The following is a 21,693-nucleotide window of genomic DNA, read 5'->3' on the forward strand; positions in this document are numbered from 1 at the left end:
AGCATGAATAAGAAGATTACTGTAAATCTGTTGCCATTGTACTTGTAAGCATACATTGTTCATAGTGTGGAAAAGAATGATGTAAATTATATTTATTGTTCCATTTTAGAATGGTGGTAACAAATAAATGAAATTTTGTCATAAACTTTTTTAAAGTTAACCTTTTTAAAGTTTATTTGAATGTTTGGTAAGAACAAATCCACTGTATGATTTTTTTCTGTAAGTTTTAACAAATAATTTTTATTTAAAAAAATTTTTCTCCTTTGAAACTTGAAGGGACTGGGAGTCTTACCAGATGCAATGTGTAATCAGTATCTTTTTGTTTCAGGCATGTCGAGAGCAGCAGGTTGCAACAATAAGTGAGCGTTTAATTCATAAGCTAGGAGTTCAAGCACCACCCAAAATACTAGTGGAAAAATACCTTGTTGAAATTGCCAAGAATTACAACATCGAATATGAACCTGATCCACAGGTAAAAGTCTAAATATTCAGCATTTTTTTCCAGTAAATCTAAACTGTTTGTGTTTAATTTTTATGCTTTATTTGACCAAAAAAAAAAAAAAAAAAAAAAAATACACACCATTGTGTTAGCTCTTTTAAACATATTTTTTGGGATAGATTCAGCAAATCTTGTTGGATATAGGAAAATTGTAATTTTTAGGTCAATGTATGCCATAAATTCACATCCAATACCAAAGTCCAGTACAGTATAAGAAGAATATTTGTACTTTAGATTTAATGATCAAAAATTAATTATGTGTTATTTTAAGTTACTAATCCTTATACTGTACTGCACTAAAATCTAATATTTACAACTAAACAGAGAACCTGCATGTCTCATAGTCTGAATCAACCTGAATTATCACAGGCTTAATTATCATTATGTTTTGCAAGTTGTCCTGGTCTCAGGAATACCTTTAAAACATTATTGTTGTTATTATTATTTAAAAATACGTACTAGATTAATTCAGCATTTACTGGAGAAAAATTCTGAATTATAGCCTAGTCTAGGCTAGGTGATTACATGTACTTCTTCAGATTACCAATCTTGATTTTTCTTTTCATCTGTATTTTGTATGAGAAATTAATTATATCTTTATTTAATTGCGCAGACAATTAAATAAAATATTTAAAACATTAACAATATCTCTGAGAACTGTGGATGAGAATACAAGTACAGTTACCTCTCGAATAACAAAGGAGTTACATTTCTTGAGAGGGCATGTTATTTAAAATTGTGTTATTTAAACAATTTCCTATAATAAACAATGTTAATAAGGAGAGTTACATTCTTGGAATCTTGAGAAATTTAGTCTATTTTGAAGGTTCCAGTGCTATAACATTTTAAGAAATATTACAATACCATAACATTAAAAGGAATGCTACTAATATTAGAAGGTCACAGAAACAATACTAAAAACATGAGTTTTCACATTAGTGTACAGTACTTGAATTCTGCACAGTGTGCGCTTGTTATTAACTTTTTGTTTTCCTCTCAGAAGCACTGAATGGACGAAAGTGCCATGGTAGTACAGTACTCAGCTTTACAACCTAAGTTGTATAAATAGAATAATAGAATAAAACAAAGCTTTGCTATAAAAAAAAGAGTTGTATATTTAAGACTATTAACAGGCAGAGCACTGTTTAGCATGAAGTTGCGACACAGCGAGGAAAAAATATAAAAAATTTATTTCTGGTTTATGGTTGTCTTTTGACAGCTCACTCCCCCCACCAAATCAAGAAAATGCCCTGAATTACGCTTGATTTGTAGAGAACAAAAAGTTATGAGAAGTGTAGTGCAAAATATGATATAAAATTTCAATATAAAATTTTTTTGAAAACTTATAGTATAAAATATTAAAAATATATATGATCCAAAGTTTCAGCTTGTAGATATTCACTAGTAACAATGTTAGCTAATTTTAGCAGGTAATGTGCCATAAATCCAGGCAGTTATATTTAATTAATTTGTGAAAATATCTTATTGAAGCCTTTGAAGTCTGCAACACAGATAAAAGAGATGCCTTTATCAGAGTAATGGAAAAGCTTCATTATACCATAATCATCTCTGTAGCTCTACTTGTCACCTGTGAATTTTACACATTGTTTTTCTCTTCCATTATAGATCATGCGCGAAGCGGATTGGGGTCAGGATCCATTAATCAGCTTAGATGAGAAAAATAATTTGGGAAATGGTGGGGGTGCAAGCGGTGGTGGAGGTGGAATGAACATTCCTCCTACAGGCTTTGTTGGCTACCCGCCGCAGCCCATGGGTCCACAACCTTTCGTATATCCTGGGAGCGTAAGTACAAGCCATTTTTTTTAAATGATGCCAGTTTTTTTTTATCTTAAGTAGCCTGTAGGTTGGTTTTTGTATTTTCTTTTTGTCTGTAGTTGAATGATACATTTGTTTTCTTTGTTTGGCTAACGTGGAGATGCCAGACTTTTAATTAGAAAATCCGTGACACGTGGATTTCGATTGCTGTGTTCAGTTTACTGTTTTTTTTTTTATTTGTACTTGCAAGCAAACTCCCATGAAGCATATTATATTAAAAATTAAAGTTAAGTACAATGGGTCATGATAGTGAATGCTTAAACTATTTTGTGACATGCTTAAGAATATTCTGTGGTCATGGTGGTTCATTCGCTTGACCACTGCTACACAGCCAGTTTGAATTGGAGTATGTTGCCACTAATGTTAAGTGAGCAAGTGATAAGAAGGAGGTGATATCCCATGGGTGATTTGAAAAGTGCTAGGGTGCATTTGGTCTGCAATCAGAGCAATTTTGAAGGATGAAGAGAGTAATGGAATGTGAAAAGCTGTACCCTAATGAAAGATAAGATTATTTGATAGCTGCTTATGTAGCAGTTAAAGTTGATTGAGACAGAATTTGTTGTGGGTTGGGTATAGTTCAATTACTTTGAAGGGGAGGACAGGTTTATGCACTGTTAACATGCAAGGTGAAGCAGCAAGTGCCAGTATAAGTGTTAGTGAATTTCCTGAAATATGAACTTTTTTTTTTATGTAACATGGATGAGACTAGCCTTTTTGAAAGAGGAAAAATGTTTACCAGGTCATATGCCAGCCTGGAGAAAAGCTGACATTTCTTGAAAGAGCACTTCTGTGGATTTCAGGTTTCAAGTTTTTTGCTGGTGCTTGCACCCTAAATCCAAGATTACTTTGAGGCAACTGTTCCTGTTATTTGGAAGGAAACTGTAAGTGCTTTGTTTATGATATCCATTTGTTTATGATACCTATTTTTATCCCTGTGGTGAAGCATTATTGTAGGAACGAGAATATTACCTTCAAAATAGTGTTTATGGTTGATAATGCACCTGAATATCCAAGCACTTTAAATGATGTAAATTCCAATGGAAAATCTTGTTTTTGCTCCCCAAATTTACTATATTGCCACCTTAGCCAGAGAATCATAGCCCTCTTTAAGTATTATTATTTTTTTTTTCTTCAACTGAAAACCCTTATAGACAGGGTCAACAGACTATAAACCCAAGAGGGTTTTAGAGGGAGGTTAGCCAAAAGCAGGAATGAATTTACTCCTTGCTTAAATATTTGGAAGTGAGAAGACACTACAACTGCACTAGGCAGACTATTCTACATTTTAGTTGTAGCCAAAATAAGACTCCTGGCAAACTGAGTACTAGTATTAAACCTGATACTAGAAAACAGCACACTGCAGCAGCAGCAAGCCTAATGTTGCAAGCAAAAATAGTTAAGTCAGGTAAAGAAGAGTGGAGAGGATGTTTGTAGTAATTTTTATGGAACAAGTGTAATGAACTCACTTTACTTATTAAGAGTTTGCAGAATGAACTTGATGATGACAATTTTATCCAAGAGATTGAGATGAGAGTCAGCACTGGAAGACCACACTAGCAAAAAGTACTCCAAACAAAGAAGATGAAAAGACTTAGAATACTAAGGTATAATAGGTTCATCACAAATAATTAAAAAACAGTTCTGCAAGATATAAACTTTTTGAGGTACAGAAGAGGCAGTAATACACATTTACTTCTCAAAAGTCAATTTCTTATCATGAGTTATACCTGAAACCTTGAAAGAGTCACTGACATCTAAAGAAATATTTATATAAAAATCAGGATACAGGGGCAGAAATGTTCTGGATTGCCTAATTATCATACTTTGAATTTTAGAAGGCTCAAGCTTCATGTCCTGAAGGCTACTCCACTCACAAAGATGTGTCAAGATCTCTGTTCAATGATTCTGAAACTACAGACATAAGGCACTTAGAAGGAACAGCAGTTACAAGAGTAGCATCATTGGCATATGCAATCAGTTCGTTCTTCAGACCCTGCCACTTGTCACTTTATTTAAATCTTCAGCTGAAAACCCTTATGGACAGAGTCAACAGATTATAAACCCAAGACGGCTTCAAAGAGAAATCATCCTCTTGAGGGAGACTAGTTGTAGGAAAAGTTGATAAATAAATAAGAGAGAATAGATAATAAAACCGATGTACCTGATGTTTGGGAGATGTCAGCTGAAAGCAGGAATGAATTTGCTCCTCACTTAAATGTTTGGAGATCAGAAGATTCCACAACTACACTAGGCAAACTATTTCGCATTTTAGTTGTAGCTAAGATGGAAGTCATAGCAAACAGTAGTATTAAACCTGATGCTAGAATATGGCACACTGTCAAAACCCAAACTGTAATGCTGATATTAGGTTATTATCTTCTACAAACCTTTAAGATGCCCTGAGAGCTGCTTCTCAGAAACCTTGAATAAAACTGGGGTAATTGAAATATGCCCATATTCAGAGGGGCATGAAGATGGATTTAGTCCCATAAGTAATGCTGCAACGTTTCCCTTCTTCCAAACAGGAGGAAACCTTAAAACTAATCTTCTGAAAATAGTAGTAATGTTAGGAGCAATGAAATATACAGTTTTTTAAAAAGATGGTCAAGATCTTGTTAGGGTCTGTGCCACCATAACTGTCAAGGCCCAAAAGCAAAGTTTTGTCTTCTCTAGACCTGAAGGCCAATGAACACACCATAAGCTCTGGAAAGCATGACTGAGGCAATACCAAGGACTCATCACACTGTTTTCACACAAAGACTTGAGCCAAAGTCCTGCCTCCTGTTTAGGGCAGTATACAGCAGTTCCATCAGCCCCTACAAGGGGAGGCATGCTTGAATCAAATCCAAAGACTTGAGAGTTGACCACCACTTCCAGTCATTACCACTGGAGAGCAAGATCTCCTTCACACCCTCATTATAAGCTGTGTTAGCTGTATCATAGGCAACTTGTGCTTGACTTCTAAGCTCAGTAAGAGTACACTACGAAAAGTCCGATCGATTGTTCTTCCATATAAGATAAGCTGCGTTTTTTTCTTGGTAGGCAAGCTTACATGCAGTGTTAAACCATGGCTTACCTTTTAAGACTAAACTTGAGGATTGTAGAAGGCATTCTCCTCTCAATAACAGCCTTAAGGTGATCTTTTAAACACTCAATAATATTTGGACTTCTACAAATATCACTCCACCTGAGCTCAGTGATATCACAGTGAGTACCATCCCAATTGGCCTGGGATTTCCAGTATACTTTTCTTGAAAAGCTAATGTCTGGAACAACCTGATAGATAATAAATAGCAAAGTCCAAACTCTCCTGCAAGAAAATTCAGTTTGCTGAAGGAGTCCTGGAAGAAAAGCATTTAAGATGCTATCAAAACTATTGCCAATTTTTATGATGAAGTTTAGCAGAGTGATATGAAAGGAATGTTTAAAATAGGTCTTGCCTCCAATTTGTGCAGATTTCATGGTGTTACAGAGATGACGTTGATGAAGCTAGGAAGGCTGTAGTTAATAATGGCCATCAGCTTGGTTAGACGTTCATAAAAAAGAAGTTGAGTTACTTGACTCCCATAGTGAAGAGTTGATCAGTGAAAATCTAATGGGATTGAAGGGGCAGATGAGTGCACTTGAAGAAGAAGGCCAGAACCTAAAAACCCAGGATCAAAATCTATGTGATGAAAGAGGTAGATGATGCTTCTCATCTTATTGAAACAGAAGTGGAAATTGAGGAGGATCCAAATGCAAAGAGGTTCACCAAATCTTACCGTACAGTTACCATAGGCCTGAGCTCACGCAAGGGCACTTTTGAAGAGAAAAAGGGTCTGTACCAATTACCCTGGATTCCAACTTCAAGAAAATGACTGGTAGAACACTACCACTCTCTAGAAGTAGAGTTAAACCTAGACTCTCCAGTAGGAGAATCTAACCTTGACTCTACAACAAGCAAAATTAAATCCTGACTCCCACACCAGGTCTGTGATCTTCACCAATGTTACACTATTATAATTTATTTTAAATATTACAATACACTTCTTGAACGCCTGAATTCGCCCTTAATCCCACTAGCCCGAACAACTCTCAGTTACCCATCCCACTAGTGGGAATTTTAACAGCCAGCGTTACCAGTGCTGCAGGTAAAATCTTGTCACTTGAGCCACCATAACAAACGGTTGATAATGCTGACACAGGTGTGCCCCGACACGCCGCATTTTCGTCAATTGCTTTTTGTTCACGCTGCTGGAAGGTTGTTTCCTTCGGCAGTGCGAGGTTTTAATGCTATTGCCCGACTTCCCTTTTATTTTGGACTTCTGGTGAAGACCTGGATTGTATTTAATGGTTTTTCTCCAGGATTTTCTGGATATCTTCGACGTGGAACGTCTTTTGGATATGTTTCAGGATTATCGAGGGGTGGGGGGTCGGATTCGGTCTACCTTTTGTCCCTTAGTTCTAAGCTTTCTTCTGGGTTATCTGTCGCTTCATCTCCTGCTCCCACATTCTCTGTTGCTACTTTTTCAGTCTCCTCTTCCGTCTCTTCTTCTTCTGCTTCGGTCTTTCCTACGGCTTCCGCATCTTCCATTTTCCCTCCTTCAACTCTTGGCTTTTCCTCTTCTCGGGTAACCTTTTTTATGTGTCTGCTATTCCTCTGTCACCTGCCCTTCCTTCCTTAGTACAGTCAGGTTATCTGTCGCTTCATCTCCTGCTCCCACATTCTTTGCTGCTCCTTTTTTCAGTCTCCTCTTCGGCCTCTTCTTCTGCTCTGGTCTTTCCTGCGGCTTCCGCATCTTCCGTTTTCCCTCCTTCTTCAACTTTTGGCTTTCCTCTTCTCAGGTAACTTTTTTTATGCGTCTGTCTCCCACCTTCCCTTCCTCAGTACAGTCTTCTCTGGTAGGAGGAGCTTCTGGACAGGTGAAAACACAGTTTCAGCAGAATTTGGCCTCAGGCATTTCATGTTCCATCCCTTCGGGTATGCGCAACCCCTTGCAGAACTTACCTTCGAGGCTTGCGGTTCTCCATGACCCCCGCCACCCGTTAGGGCTGGTTCTGGAACAGGCGGGGTGGGGTGGGGGCCGGCTGAAAAAGAACGATTAGAATCAACCATGCTACTACTACCACTATCCCTATTCTGAGTTAACTTACTCATCATGCTAGAAAATAGGCCAGACATAGTAGATGATAAACTGTCCTCTAACTTCTTGAATAACTCTGAATCTAACGCATCCTTATCTACTGTTTGTAACCCTACAGTTGGTCCTGACCTGTGCTTATCCTTTGAGGCTAAGGATTTTCTGTGTTTCATAAGGTACTCATCCTACGCTTGCAGGACATGCAGGACCGATGAGCGGCAGCATCTCCAGCAGTAGAAGGCTTGGTCGTCGAAGCTGCAGACAAAGTAGAAGCAGCGTCTTCTTGTCTGACTTATCCATAACGAGTCCAAAGTACCGATCCAAAGTCAAAACCGGGAGAGAAGTTCCAAATCCAGTCAAAAACCATAAATCCAGAAGAAAAGGTGTTGAAAACAGTCCAAAGTCGTGATCTGATACCCAAATTCTTTAATGGGGGTTGGGCTAAATGACCAAAAGTTCGCCTGATGCGGGACATGTCCACACACATGGCAAACTAATAACAATTGGGGATGTCGGCCTCTTTCGGCTGGTATTTGCAGCAGCGTTGTCAATGGTACCTCAGGTAACTCATTTGACAAGATTTTTCCTGTAGTGTTGGTAACGCTAACAGTTAATTACCCACTTTGTGGGTAAAATTATGGGGATATAGTTCAGGCTGGTCAGTGACCAGGGCTAATTCAGGTGTTCAGGTTAGTAGTACAATATTAGTTTTATTATGAAAAGTTCATATCTTCCATATTTATTTTTCATTGTGTTATAGCCTATCATAATACTTTCTATGGAAACATTTTTATATTAATAATTACATGACTGTTTTTTGGTAAGTAAATCTATATAATTTATATGATGGTCTGTTGTGTAGTCTTGAGACCAAGTTTGCATGTAGTACAGTTGTCTCTTCTTTCTGCAAACCTGCAGTTACCGTAATTATTATTTTCATTATTATTAAAGGAATAATTGTTATTTTTTGAAGATGATCTAGTGTACTGTATTTGGAAATGTTTCTTAAGTGTTTTATTAAGACAGGCATAAGGCTAAGTAACTTTATGTACAAACCATATAGGTCTGTTCCAACTGCCATACAAATTTGACCTGAAGACTATTTTATGGAATAATTATAAAAATTGCTTTTAAGATGTCTATAATTTTAAAGCAGTTACTGATATTACTACCACTATAAATATCATCTTTGTTATCACTGTAACTGTTGTCATCATAATTTTTAAAAACTTCTTTGAAGCCTTTGATTTATATGTGGTCAGCAGAAGATACTAAGATAAATTAAAATACATTTTATTGAAAAAGTACCATTCAAATATACTTATGGCACCTTTTCCCCATTGATAGTAGACAGTCTGCACTAAACTAAAGCTCAGTAGACTTGAAACCTTGTATGTAGCAGTATTAAGGGGCATCAGCCCATGGTCAGACTGCTCCAACTTTAGAAGCCTGTCTCAGAACGTAGATTACTGTATATAACTTCAAACTAATACTTCGTGATCATTTTTATCAAAGTTCGTTAATATTTCACACATTTTAGGCCCTTAATCTGTCAAAATAGCATTATGTGTTGTTCTTTTTTTTATGGTAACACCATAATCATTCACACTAATACATTCAAGGGGGATGTTTGTATCCAAAGTACAAAAAAGACTAGTAACTAGGGTAGCCTAGATTGTGCTACTTCTAGGCTATCCGAAAATTCTACCATAACCCTGGCTAGCTTAAGAAAATATATACAAACTTAAAAAATTGCAAAGAATCCAAAAACATAAGAATTATTCATGTTGTATTTTCATAGTAAATGTATACTAAACACACTCCAGCCAAAAATATGACACTAACAAGCAAAATATGTTACTCAAGAACTTTGTCATAGTAGTTTAGCCTTCTGAAACTATGTATTCCTGATCAAGCAATTACAGGTACTTTATCAAACATAAGAAATCTAAAGGTACTGTATTATATGTATTGTATGTATCTATACAGTATAATGAATGAGATATGTGTGCAAGTGTAACAATAAAATAAATTACTGACTAGATTGCATGAAATGTTGAACAGTAATGCACACACAAGGTTCTAGGACATTTCATGTATGATGTGGAATCAAACATAAGAACACTCAAGAGTATCAGAATTATTTTGGATATATAGTAATAAAAGGCACATCTAGTCTGAGAAGATCTGATTGTAAAGAATGATAAAATTATGAAAAACGATACAGTATTCACAACGAGGTACTTGGGCATTGGTGCCAGAGATTAATACTAAGATTTAGGATAAGTAATTTAGTAAGTCAGTTTTTGCCCAGCAGTTTAAGATGCTAATTGGTTGCTGAAGTCTAAAAATTTCTTTGGAAATGACAGGTCTCGAAAAATGTTGAACAAGACTTATTATACTAATCTTTTTTGTAATTTAAGAAGAGATAGACTTGGTATGTTTTACAAAAGTGGATATGTAATAAGAAATGATGCCTGAGACTATCTTGGTAAAAGGTTATATTGTAGATTAACTGTCATCCTTCTAGTCTTTAGTTTTTAACCACATCTCCCTAATTTGCATCAGGCACTAATTTTAGCTAAAAAATTTAGCAATCACAGGTCTGTAATCAGTTATTGGAATTGATGCAAAGGGAGTATCATCATCTACATAAGCAATAAGTTTATTATCAATGCCAAACAACTTATGCACATACAATACAGAAATACAGTAATAGGCTGTAAACACAACCCTGAGGAATGCCAGAGATTAAGAATCATTAATAATACAAAGATTTTGTTTAACTGTATATGTCATAAGTTGGAAAACAAGGGACTCATGATTAACTCGAAAGCAGTGCTAAAATCTAGTACAACCATACAAACATGGCCAGAATATAGGGATTTCTGTATAACACAGGGAATTGAAAGAAGAGCTTCACAAGCATCAGGCCCTTGCTAAAGTCAAATGTAAATTAAGGAGATGATTACTTTCAGCCTAGGCTTTTTAACATTTTGCTAACACATTAAAAACTTAATGATATTATGGAAGATACAGAAGCTGGGCAGTAATCAGCATGACTAGAGCTCCCACTCCAACATTAAGCTAATGGAGTAACTCTATCAATTCACTAACTCATGCAAAACGAATCGCAATTTGGTAGCTTCTGAAGAATAAAACAGCTTAAGAGCTAAGGTACCGGTGATTGAAGTGAAAATACTCAAGATGTAATTACCATGCGACGTAGTTACTACCATGAAATTGCAGGTAACTTTTTAGAGGGATATGGTAACTGTTCATCAGATGGTCATTCAAAGAGTCTTTATATTTCCATCCTTGGTGGATTGGTTTATCCGAGATTTTTGTAAGCCTACTACTATCTCTTGTGGTAATAGATGGCCTAAAGGGATCTGGACGTAGTTGCTTTCTTCATGTTAGAGAGAAACCTAAATAAATTTTTCATTTTTTGCATGTGTTCATCTTTTAGCACATCTTACAGTTTTTATTTTTGTGACTTTGAAAAGTTTGGATGGTGGATTTGGAATCCTTAGTGGGATTTTGATTCATTTCAATTTATTGTTGTTATGTAGTTCAGATGTTACATATTGTTGTTATATACTTCAGATCAGTTTGAAAATGCATGGCAACATAGTAATGTAAGGCAGAATTTTAGAGATTTTTGGTATTAATAAAAGGAATTTAATAATCATATAACTGTACATACTGTACATAACAAACAGACAGAATAAAAACAGTATCTAATCAAAGGAACAAACCATCACCTTTAAAAAGCTGTTACTCTAGTACTTGAAGGGTAAGCAGTGTAAATATTTGTACAAGAAAGCACTTGTAATTTCAAGTGATTGAGGAAAGCTCCACAATTGAAATATACTTCAGCTTCTTCATTCTCCAGTCAGTTCAAAATCTTCAGTCTAGAGTGATATTATATTCTAGATTTGCTGATAACAGTAAATTTCCATCTTGTTTTTTTTAGAATGGCACTTTTTACATTTGTTTATCCTGTCTTCCTTGAGGCAAATGGTTTGAGTTTGTGATTACATCAGGATTACTGTATGTGGTACCTGACATTTTAACTTTGGGTTCCCCTCTGCTGATGATACTGCATAGTAGGATGAGAAATTTTATATTGTTTTCTGCTCAACTTCTTCCTTGCTGATCATACCGCATTGTAGTAAAAATTTATAGATTTTATTGTATTCGTGTATTTTGTGCACTAGTTTCATGGTAGCTTAGTAGCAGAGTGCCTGGAACCTGGCTTCCTTCAATAGTTACTGTTTTCCATAAAATCCATTCTTATTGGTCAGCTTGATAATCTGTACAGGCATTCCTTGCTTATTGGTGGCGTAGGTTAGCAGCATTCCAGTTTTACAGCGCTTAGCTAACGACATCGTTAACCAGATTTTCAGCATCGGAAAGCCGTTTATCGGCGTCTGTAAGTGGTCTATAAGTGCTGATAAGCAGTTAACTGCGCCCATAAGTGGTTTATTGGCGCTTAAGATATCATAAACGCCATTTATTACCATAACTATTGGCAATTTTTGGTTAGTGGAGCTCGGCCGGGAACAGAACTCTCGCCGTTAATGTGGGACTTCCTGTAATTAATAAAAGCACATATATTAAAATTTAATGCAGTTAAACTGTTTGGTACCCGTACTCTCGTTGCACTCTGAGAAGATACAGTGTAGTTTCTACATTCATTTCAGGTGTTGATTAGCAATAATGCTTTGACTTTGCTTAGTGCCCATTATTCATTTGTTTTAGAATCAAGTTCCATTGCTGTATTTCGTTTTCAGAGTATTTGAGTGTGTCCTTTTTACCATAGAAAAGGTTACAGAACAAGAGGGGCAAGGCTGAAAAAGCATTTGTTGTTGTTGGGAGGAAATACTCCCCATTTTACACCATTTAATCTTTTAGTTTCTTCCTTCCTTCTTGCTTCCCCACTCTTGAACCTCTCCCTGCTCCTTCCACACATATACCTTTAGCTGAGTTCAAGTGGTTACTTGTGGGAATGTGGGTGATCAGCACTCAGTACTTTCTAGTGATAAGTTGGGTACAAGTTCTGGTGAGACCTTGACACATGTTTGTGGCAAGATGTGCCTTGCCACCTCCCACCCCACCATATCAGCTGCTCAGGGATGATGACTTTGATCAAGTATTTGTGGAAGATGTGACCCTACTGCAGTTTTCTGATGATCCCATATTTTGATACATTTGTGGGTGACATAGACTTGTCCAAGTCTGCGGGATCACCATGTGCCATTGCTGCAGCCACTAAGAAACTCCTCCGTAGGGGGGCAGTGCCATCAATGTACCTCACATGGTGCAATGTAGCAGTACTTAAGGTTCTTTGCAGCATCCCTTTGGTCCCTAGCTGCAATCCCTTTCATTCCTTTTACTATACCTCTGTTCATATCTCTTTCTTCCATCTTAATTTCTGCCCTGTCGTAACAGTTGTTTCAACATTATTGTCAGTGCTGAAAGACATAGGCCCCAGCGCTTGGCCTTTGGCCTAAATTTTATATTTCAGTTCTAGTTCCACTAAGAAACTCAACCCTGTCGAGCCTCTGGTAGTGATCATCTTACCCATGGAAGTTGCCCCCAAGGCATTAACCATGGCTGGTGCTCCTTCAGCATCTGCTTTCCTCGCATCAACCAAAGTGGCACCATTTGAGGAGAATATAGCACATGTAAGGAGTAAGGTGAAGAATGGCAGCTTTGGAAATGCCTTCTAACACCCCTGGAACAATCTGGACATCTATACTTTTCCTCTGTTCAGTTTGATATGCCGAGTGATCAACTGAGTGTTGATCACACAGAATGAGCCTGGTAGCTCCACTTTGGCCCTATACAAAGTGGTTTCCTGATATGTTGGCTGTCTTAGTATAGGTGCTCAGAGAGATTTCCATGTAGCCTACCCTCCTTTGTTAGCCATGCATTCTGAGGAGGCATCTGTTGGTATAAATCTTCCAGCTATATGTTTAGAGGTCATCCAGCAGAAGGTGGCTTTTTTGCAGGACTGCACAGGAGATGTTTGGGTACCTGAGAAGATCCATGTCTAATGTGTCCAAGGGAAAGTGGGTGCCTCTGCAGTGAAAAGCTCTTGCTCTGCCTTAAGCCAAGTCTCCAGACTGGAGGGCATAGATCTCTTTGGTTCATTGTAGTTATCCATGCTTAGACCTCCAGAGGTGGATGTGACTCTTGTCCTGACAAGAGATACGAGAGTTTTTCGGTTCCATTTCTCCAGGATTTTGTTTGTGGTGACCCAGGTAAAATGCTTTCATACCCAGTGCAAGGCATGAGGTATGACATATACCTGACCTTTAGGCCCAAGTCTCAGTGACTGATAGTACTGGCAAGCACAAAAAGGAGGTGACCAGGAACAGCCAGTCTTTCTGGCTTCAAGTTGTAATCAAATGATCTTGTAACTAGCTGGCATTAAACTGCCCCTTGCATTTTGGAATAACTTTTTGGTAACACATGCAATGAGGGCAGGTGTTTTGAGACATCAGACCAACTTTGCTTGTATACCGTTGGAATGTCACCCACAAGTCCTTAGATACTTTATCCTTGTGACCTGTGGTGGCTGCTCAGCAGAATGTGTAGTCACCCAAAATCCTTTTGAACCAAAAAGTATCCCTCTTAGGGTACTCGGAGGTCATAAGGCTAATGTTGATTGGTACAGTGACCAGATACTCTCTTCATTCTTCTGTATTTCCTCCCTCTGCAAGGCAGCAGCTTGGGCAGAGTATGTGCTAAAAGGACCAGAAGCAGGTGAGCAACACAATTAAACATTCAGTCTTAAAGCTTCAACATATAAGTTGAAACTTTTTCGACTCCCTTTCTTGATGTGATCTGGCAACATTGATATCTCCAGCTTCAGGGACCAAAAAAAAAAAAAAAAAATCAGTATTAGCAGCTGTTGAGTCTAATCTCTGAGCAGCTGTCAGCCTTGGAGTTTTGATAACATGGCATCCAGGTGCATTGAATTTCATTCTTGTTGTTTTTCATTCATTCAGATACTTGGCACAGCAGATGCTCTTGAGAACAATGCTTTTGAACGACTATGAAATGATGAGAGTGGGATATTGCCCAACGAAGACTTTCCTCATTCTCTTTAAATTTCAAATATTGTATTATATGAATTGCTGATATATTGTCATCCAAGTACTGGAGTACTGCAGTAGTTTTCTTAAGGCAAAGATTGTAATTGTATTAAGTTTTTAAATCCCTGTATTTTTCTTTATTGATAAGTCAAACTAGTTTACTGTACTCCATTTTTTTGGCTATTCAGAAGACTTCAAACATAAAAATGTGTACCTTTCTTGAGTAGTATTGGTGTAAAGGTTATCTTAATCTTTGGTCATTAGTTGGCTTCAAAGCTTTGGTTCTTTATTCTTCAGATCATCTTTTTAGTTATCCTAATTTAATCATAACAACACTAACATTTAAACTAAGGGGACATTGGAAGCTGGGATCAGCACTACTAATAGTAATGGTGACAACACTACTTTGTACCAGGTACCAGTTCCTCATATGTTTCAAGAAGGAAGGTTGTTACCCTCAGCTCCAGTGATGCCATCCAGTTCACATTCAAAAATCCATCCTACATCAGGGACAAGCCATCCAGTGACTTCTAGTGCAATTTTGCTGTCCATGCCATCTATTCTTGTAACCAACCCACAGAGTCTGACAAATTGTTTTAATGACCTAGTCAAAGTAGTTCATAAGTATCATCCAGACGTCATAGTTGTAAGTGAAACTTGGTTTTCAGAAAGGAAACCGGCTCATCAGTTTTGCTTAGATGGCTATGCAATGTTTAATGACGATCGAGAGGGACGAGGTGGTGGAGTAGCTGTATACGTTAAAAATACATTGAATCCCTTTGAAGCCAGACTTAAAGCTCCTCCTGAATTGGAATGTGTGTGGGTTGTTGTGGGCCAAAAACTGGTTGTATGTGGTTTGTATCATCCACCCAGAGCTCCTACTGGACCATTGTTAATGGATCAGATTGTCAATTCTGTCCTTGATATCAGGTTTAGGAATCCTGGTTTGGCAGTAGCTGTTGCTGGAGACTTCAACAATCTTCACCAGGATCGGATATGTTCAGGGCTAGAGATGACAAACCTTGTTCAAGAACCCACTCACATGAATTCTATTATTGACTTAGTTTTGACTGACCGACCAGAAGCTTTTCAAAAGCCAATACTTTTACCACCGTTAGGACAAAGTCGCCACCATTGTGTACTAGTTCAGCCAAAATATGGGAACTCTGGTAATTGAGTGACTTCACTTTATAGTATTAGATATTCTCTGTGTAACTCACCCCCATCAGTTCACAAGGCCTAATCCTGCTGTCAGCAGCTCTGCAGGCTTGCACAGAAGGAAGGAGAATGCCCACTTGGCCAGGTATCCCTCTGGGCAGCACCTCAAGATGGTAATAATGGTACCTAAGTTGTTTCTGTAGGGTTCTCTTCGCTAGTAGGCTGTCCTTCTCCTCTTTATCAACCTTCAAGGTAACTCTGGTAACTCCTCTCTTTTTCTTGCTTTTGCTGATGTGCCTTGGGGACCTTTGTAGGAGTGTCATGCCCTCTTCCTTAGGGTGCATCAGTTCTACTGCATATACATTCTTTGACATTTCTTTGGTCCTTTGATGGTAGAAAACTCAAGCAAGCAATCACCTATTGTTATTATATTTATGTATGGCACAGGACTTTGAATGTATTTATAAAAGTAGATACTTTTAATTTTGTGTTGACCAGAAAAAAACAGAAAAAATGCAAGAGGTAATATAGATTAATCACTTAGTAAAAAAAAATTATAAGGAAGTAAAGATGCATGCATGATTTTTTTTTTTTATAACAGGAAGTCCTTTCCACCTAAATACCCACTCGGGCATACTTAAACTAATTGAGTTTGATTCAGTAGTTTTGGTTTTTAGGGATAAAATATTTTGTAATACAAACCCATCAGTTAAAATAGTAAAAAAAAAAAAAGTGGCCACCTGCTGACCTACATCTCTCAAAAGCAAGACTGGAAGAACAGGGAGTGATATACCTACCCTTACTGCCAGCAGAGGCACCACCCAGAGGGATACCTTGTCAAATGAGGGTTCTGTGGCTTCTTCCATTTTTGTGTATCCAGGGAACTAATGTCTGCACGATTAAGTTTATATAAGCTGTTGACTGCATTAGAATCTTAAAATTATATTATTTTTCATCCTAAGTGTTATGTTTCAAATTTAAAGTTTTATGCACTAGATAGGTAGTGCATGGCTTATATGTAGTTATTTCTGAGTTGAATGTAGGAAGTCATTCTGAAGGCAAATTCTGCAATTGTTACTTGCATATAAAGGCAAATGAGTGATGAAAGGACTTGCAAAGATAAAGGCAAAAATGATAAAAGAAATTATAGATGGGAAAGATTTGGAAGTTGTGAAAATTATGTGAGGGTTAGATGTTAAATACAATAGAAAATTGTATAATAATAGGTGAAATAGATTTCTTATGGGAATATGAATGTAAATCCATTGAAACTCTTTTCTGTTTTGTAGTCATGGTGTAAACTGGAGCGCAGTCGATTCCCAAACATTAATCTAAAAAGAGAAAAAAATGGCTATGAACAGGATTAAATAGTATGCATCATAAGGTGCGCAAAGCAATATTGTAGCACTATACAATGTTGAAACTTATTCACTTTAAGTTTACAGTCAAGTTAAGAATTGTGGAAACACTCAACACTTGGAAGTTAGATTTGTGCACATTTGACTGTAAAAATAATGACCAGAGGGTGTTAGTGAACTGTTGAATCTGACTGCAGAAACTTAAGTGTGGAAGTGTTATGCAACACTTTACTCACATCTTTTTAGTCTTCATTTTAATATTCATTTTGATTTTACATTATTAAGAGACTAGAATGTTTAGTGGGAATGATTTTATATTATATGAATTATTTATATTGACAAGTTTTTATTTCAAATTTTTAACTTGTAACATTTTAATTTTTCCTTTAAAGTTTAACATTTTGCCATAGTCATTTTTTTTTTTTTTTACCACAGAACCCAGTTACAGGTAACCCCCACAAACTTCCTGTAGTTACACCTCTTCTTGGTATTTGCGCCTTTATCACAAATAATTTTTAGAATTATGTAGAAGCTATATACAAGCATGAACATTTTCAAAGCATGTCATGTACTTTTATGTGATAGTTATATAAATTATTGAAGGAGTTTAAGTACATAATGTTAACTATATAATGTTCACATAGTAGAGAGGGAGTAAGTAGAAGTAGGATACTGTACTTTATTGACAGATTTTAAAAGTATGATTTGTTGACGTCTGTATTGTTTTAAATGTTCGTAATAAGGAAAAAGTATCAAAAGGTTTTTATAATCTTTTATATTTTTCTTAGTTTTATTTTTACATTTAAAACATTGTATTGTTGAATATAGAAGAAATATATTTTTTATTTATGGACTGGGAAATATGCAGTTTTATCTTGCCTCTTTTCTTTGAAGACACAACTGTATAGAAATGTTGTAGATAATGTAAATTTGTTTAGAGGTGTTGCACGTAATGTTTAGAGTTTTGTAAAGGAAATTAGTTTGTTGTTAATTTATTTTGAGATATCTCAATTTTAGATATTTTTAAATTAATCTAAAATGTTAGAATTTAACTTTTTTATCTGAAGTTGTTTTAATATTCTAGTTATTCTTTTTTCAGATGAAGGTTTTGACAGTAATTCTTTTGCTTCCAATATATCCAGACAAAGAACAAATGTTTATTTAATTTACATTGTATAGTTGAAGAGACCAAACTCGTCGTCATAGATAAAATAAAATGAAAAAATTGTTAGGTTTTGCTTATACAAACCATTTCCTTAGTCTTATTCTCGGCATCAAAGTGGACAACTATGTATACAGGCAGTCCCCGGTTAATGGCAGACTTGGTTAACGGCGATCCGATTTTATGGCGCTTGTCTAGCGACGAAAATCACCGATTTCCGCTTATCGGTGCCGATACTTTGGTATTGGCGCCAATACATATCTAACAGAGGTGCCGATAACCGAAAATCGCTGATTTTTGGTTAGAGGCGATTTTCAGTTATCATCATACCCTCAGAAACAGAACCCCGCCGATAACCAGGGACTGTCTGTACATGCATTGAAGAAAAACTAGCATAATCCCATTAACTTGGGTGGAAAGATCTCGATTCAGGATATGCTGTTGTATATGAAGATACCACATACTCAGCCAAACTACAAGACGCTGCAACATTATTCACAGCAGAAGTGACAGCTGTAGTTGCTAGTTGTCGTTACTGCAGTCTGTGGATATGCCACTCTTTGGAACAGGCACTCTATTACTAAGCCTGTGCTTATCCACAAAGATACTATGTCGACATAAAAATCTGTATAATCTGCTGATCTTGGGAGACAATGCACTAGAAACTTTTAAAAAATGAAGGGAAGAAACCATCAGGATCTTCTCCACACCAGCTATCAAGATTATCAGAAATTTTCATAACAACCCTAGAGTGAGATGCAGATTTTGTAAGAATAGGTTCAGGATGACAAGTATCAGGGAAAGAGACATCCTTTTCCTTAGGGCCAGCTACCGATCTACCTCTCTATCTATTAGTAATGGTAGAATGGAAGATGAGCCTGATCCAAAGATAGAAGATGCCAAAGTTGGTCCCCACAGATAAGGTTGAGTAATCCCTGTAAGTTTCCCCTTTCAGGAATGATTGTAATTTTTCCCAGATATATGCTGATCGCAGCACAGTGAGACTCAACAAAAATGGTGTAATTTTCATGTGAATGATTTTGTCTCCATGTGTTGAATTTGGTCTGTTCGTCATGATAAGCTCATGTGCATGGAATATAAAGTGCATAGTATAGTGGCTGAAGGTATGGCTTTCCCTTATCTGGTCCATAAAAAAAGGTGAAAATATAAGGGTCAGTATTCTTCCTTAGCCATATTTCTTCCAATCAGATAGCTAGACAGAAGGGGTCTTTATAAAAATTTGGATCGGAGATACGTTTTTAACACCACTTTATATTTAAGGGAAAAATTGCATCTGAATGTACTCGCTATAATATGTTACAAATGATGAAGCAGATTCTAGTCCATTGCCTCAGATATTTTAAGGAACAGCAGAGGTATTTTCAGGTTATAACCTTGGGCAATATTGTAGGAGAAGGTGGTGTTATTGAAGCTCTCATCTAATTTTGAAAGACATGGAATCATTCAATGTATCCTTTCCATTAATCCATAAATTTTTATCAGTATTTCAGAAATCTTTCAATTTTCATCCCACTTATCATTCTGAGCAATATAATTTATTTCAATCTCATTTTGTATTACTCATTGTATTACAGTGCCAAAGGGCCTTATAAGTCAAGTGCGTAGGTTTTGGTCCTAAACAAAATAAATCCATCCCTGCTGCCATCAAAGTGGTTATCATAGTATTTATGTAATCTGAATGAGGGGTTTAGGAGAAGGAAATTCTCATAAGTAATGGATTTTGTATAAAAAAACTGCAGTATTTTGTGGCAAACCCATTACTAATGTTTATATATTCCAAATCACATTTTGTATAGGAAGGATCAAGCTGCTAAAACCCAAGATTTGCTGAGTATGGAGCTCATGATATACAGTACTATAAGGACTTTGGGAATGATGTAAATATCAGAGGAATATCCTGCAGATACATACAGGGAGAAGTTTTAGGGACGGAAACTTGATATACGAAGTAACCCTGCAAAGTTGGAGTGTGACCAGAATTGACACTGGAGAAGGGAAGTAGACACGGAAAACTTTGGAAAGTCATCATTAAGGATAAATGAAAATTACATAAAATTAGACCAAGAAATCTATGTAGTCACCTTTCCTGAAGCAGACTTGTCCAGCCGCAACCACAGGATCCAAAATTATTGGTTCTGTCACCTTGCATCATGTCCCAGCAAACAAGTCAACAAGCTTTGCATGTTGACAACCAGAGATTTGATGTTGTGGGCAAAGAACATTACTTACTTTGCCATGGGCATAATATATCTGTGCCTCATAAGAAACTTGTGTAAGCCAGAATTAAGAATTGTTCATGCTTCATTAAACCTCATGAGTAAGAATAGACAGGAATGCTGGATCTTCTGAATCTTGGGGATATTTAAGAACTGTGTGGAAGGGCAAGGAGAGAACCCATTAATTTTTACTTGAAACAAGAGCTGTGGAATGGCAAAATTGCTTAGTGGTTTTTCTTGTCATCTGAGAAAACTATCTCATCCATAAGATGGCTGTAAAGGAAAGATCATTCCAGCCTCCTATAGTGAAATGTCATCAGTTCAACTAACCCCCCTCAAGGTTGTAATCTTTAGCATCTGTTGTGATGCTGTTTATTAGGAATGATGCATAGATTTCTCGCACAGTGTCCACGTAATCACTTTCCTGACTCTGCTTTTCCCATTGTTTGTTTTTCAGTCACTATAAGCGTGGTTTTGCCTAATTGACTGTCAGTGTTCTCTTCATTCCATATTCTATCTTTTAAGCTTACTGTTGAGTCACCATAAGCTTGGCGTCGTTTACTTGTTTTTCAGTCCTCTCTTCCTCATTTCTATCTTTTAAAAATACTCCAGATCTCTTCATTTGATTCTGCTGTTATAAGGAATTCCTTCCAGAAGAACGGCGCAGCCACACCTGGGTCCTCGGTATCCAGATATTGTATTCGTTTGTCTAAGAGACAGAAGAGTAGAGTGAGGTGTTGTGTCTGTCCCATCCAGACCCCTAGTAGTTATCCTCCGCCTGCCTTATTCTTTTTATGTCTGCTGAGATGTAATAGCTAATTAGAGTATCCCAGATAGTGTTTTTACTCTACTGGATTGATCATTTTTATCACCTTCACTTGGAACAGTATTTTTCAGTGCCTTTGCTCTTATTGAGGGGCATTTGCACAATAAAAGTTCTTTATTGTGTGCCGTACCTTACTGTCAGGAATATTAAGCTGCTGGTTTCCATAAGTTTGTGTGAAAATACTAGTTGTTTTTGGGGACAATGCATTTTGCAACCTTCATTAATTGTTCCTATTAATTTTTATGTGGCTTATGGTGATTTTATTGCTTTTGGCACTTTCAGAATCTTTGATAGTCAATGTTTTATATTTCCTGGATAGTTGCCATTTATTTATTAATTTTTGTTAATTTTACTATCAAAGTGATTAATGGTGATTATAGGGGTTAGTCAC

The 21,693-nt window shown here is 36.7% G+C and overlaps 1 protein-coding gene across 5 annotated transcripts in view; it reads left to right on the forward strand.

Moving 5' to 3' along the window:
- The window catches only part of Ist1 (IST1-like protein), a 44,250-nt gene that overhangs the window by 9,883 nt on the left and 12,674 nt on the right, over positions 1-21,693 (forward strand). For 4 of the 5 annotated variants that reach the window (XR_010857592.1, XM_067129952.1, XM_067129954.1 and 1 more), the window contains exons 4-5: positions 329-472; positions 2,126-2,302. Coding sequence is in view for 4 of the 5 variants with exons in the window: in XM_067129952.1 (XP_066986053.1) it covers positions 329-472; positions 2,126-2,302 (321 nt within the window). In the remaining variant the exon portion in view is untranslated. Of the gene's footprint in view, positions 1-328; positions 473-2,125; positions 2,303-14,976; positions 18,305-21,693 lie in introns of those variants that run through there. The other variant, XM_067129951.1, reaches the window with a different exon arrangement.

Source organism: Macrobrachium rosenbergii, chromosome 28 (assembly GCF_040412425.1).
Source record: "Macrobrachium rosenbergii isolate ZJJX-2024 chromosome 28, ASM4041242v1, whole genome shotgun sequence".
Lineage (NCBI taxonomy): Eukaryota > Metazoa > Arthropoda > Malacostraca > Decapoda > Palaemonidae > Macrobrachium > Macrobrachium rosenbergii.